At 46.9% G+C, this 1,369-nt stretch overlaps 1 protein-coding gene across 1 annotated transcript; it reads left to right on the top strand.

Moving 5' to 3' along the window:
- Window positions 1-785: 785 nt before the first annotated feature.
- On the top strand, window positions 786-1,366 carry LOC145719004 (phosphatidylinositol N-acetylglucosaminyltransferase subunit P; the record flags this gene model as incomplete). Its single annotated transcript, XM_081810518.1, has 2 exons — window positions 786-855; window positions 1,033-1,366. A coding segment is annotated over exon 2 (312 nt), but the record flags the coding sequence as incomplete, so codon positions are not given.
- Between the last annotated feature and the right edge of the window lie 3 nt (window positions 1,367-1,369).

Raw genomic sequence — 1,369 nt, 5'->3', positions numbered from 1 at the left:
TGGCTACCCCAGTTGTGATATTATACTAAAGTTACTAATGTTAACATTGAGGGAAACTGGGGCGCCTGGGTGGCTCCAGTCGTTGAGCGTCTGCCTTCGGCTCAGGTCATGGTCCCAGGGTCCGGGGATTGAGCCCCACATCAGGCTCCCTGCTCTGCAGGAAGCCTGCTTCTCCCTCTCCCACTCCCCCTGCTTGTGTTCCCTCTCTCAGCTGTGTCTCTCTGTGTCAAATAAATAAATAAATAAATAATCTTTAAAAAAAATTTGAGGGAAACTGGGTAGAGGGGACACAGAATCCCTCTGTATTATTTTTTGTTTTACTTTTCTTGTGACATAATTTACTGTCATAACGTGAACGGAACTAGAGGGTATTATGCTAAGCGAAATTAGTCAATCAGAGAAAGGCAATTATCATATGATCTCACTGATATGAGGAATTTGAGAAACAAGACAGAGGATCATAGGGGAAGGGAGAGAAAAATGAAACAAGATGAAACCCCAGGGGGAGACAAACCATAAGAGACTCTTAATCTCAGGAAACAAACTGAAGGCTGCTGGAGTGGAGGGGGGTGGGAGGAATGGGGTGGCTGGGTGATGGACACTGGGGAGGGTGTGTGCTATGGTGAGCACTGCAAATTGTATAAGACTGACGAATCACAGACCTGTACCCCTGAAACAAATAATACATTATGGTAATTTTTTAAAAATTTACTAAAAAAAATAAATAAAATATTTACTGTCATAAATTCATGCATTTAAATATAAAATTCACTGATTTGGCCCTCTTCCGCGGCGGCGAGCAGAGCGATCCGGCCGTCCCCGGCGCTCGCGCGCTTCGGGCCGGCAAGGGTCGCGGTGCGCCTGCGCCTGGGCGGGAGGGGTGGGGGGGCGCCTTAGCTACCCGGCCTTTCCTTTAGTTTTTCCCTTTCTCGCCCCCGCGGAGGCTTTCCGGAAGGGGCTTGCGCGGGGTATCTGGCGCTGAAGTGGCCGAGCTGTCGGGAGGGGCCTGCGTGGGTGCTTCGAGGACCCAAGATTGTCTAAAGCCACAGGGAAAATGGTGGAAAATTCACCGTCGCCATTGCCAGAAAGAGCGATTTATGGCTTTGTTCTTTTCTTAAGCTCCCAATTTGGCTTCATCCTGTATCTAGTGTGGGCATTTATTCCTGAATCTTGGCTAAACTCCTTAGGATTAACCTACTGGCCTCAAAAATACTGGGCAGTTGCATTGCCCGTCTACTTCCTCATTACTGTAGTAATTGGTTATGTACTCTTATTTGGAATAAACATGATGAGTACCTCTCCACTCAACTCCATTCATACAATCACAGATAACTATGCTAAAAATCAACAGCAGAAGAAATACCAAGAA

This window comes from Leptonychotes weddellii, unplaced genomic scaffold (assembly GCF_054177405.1).
Source record: "Leptonychotes weddellii isolate Sample4059 unplaced genomic scaffold, ASM5417740v2 HiC_scaffold_27779, whole genome shotgun sequence".
In the NCBI taxonomy this organism is placed as follows: domain Eukaryota; kingdom Metazoa; phylum Chordata; class Mammalia; order Carnivora; family Phocidae; genus Leptonychotes; species Leptonychotes weddellii.
The sequence above is the reverse complement of the archived record's forward strand: the minus strand, read 5'-3'. Positions and strand labels throughout refer to the sequence as shown.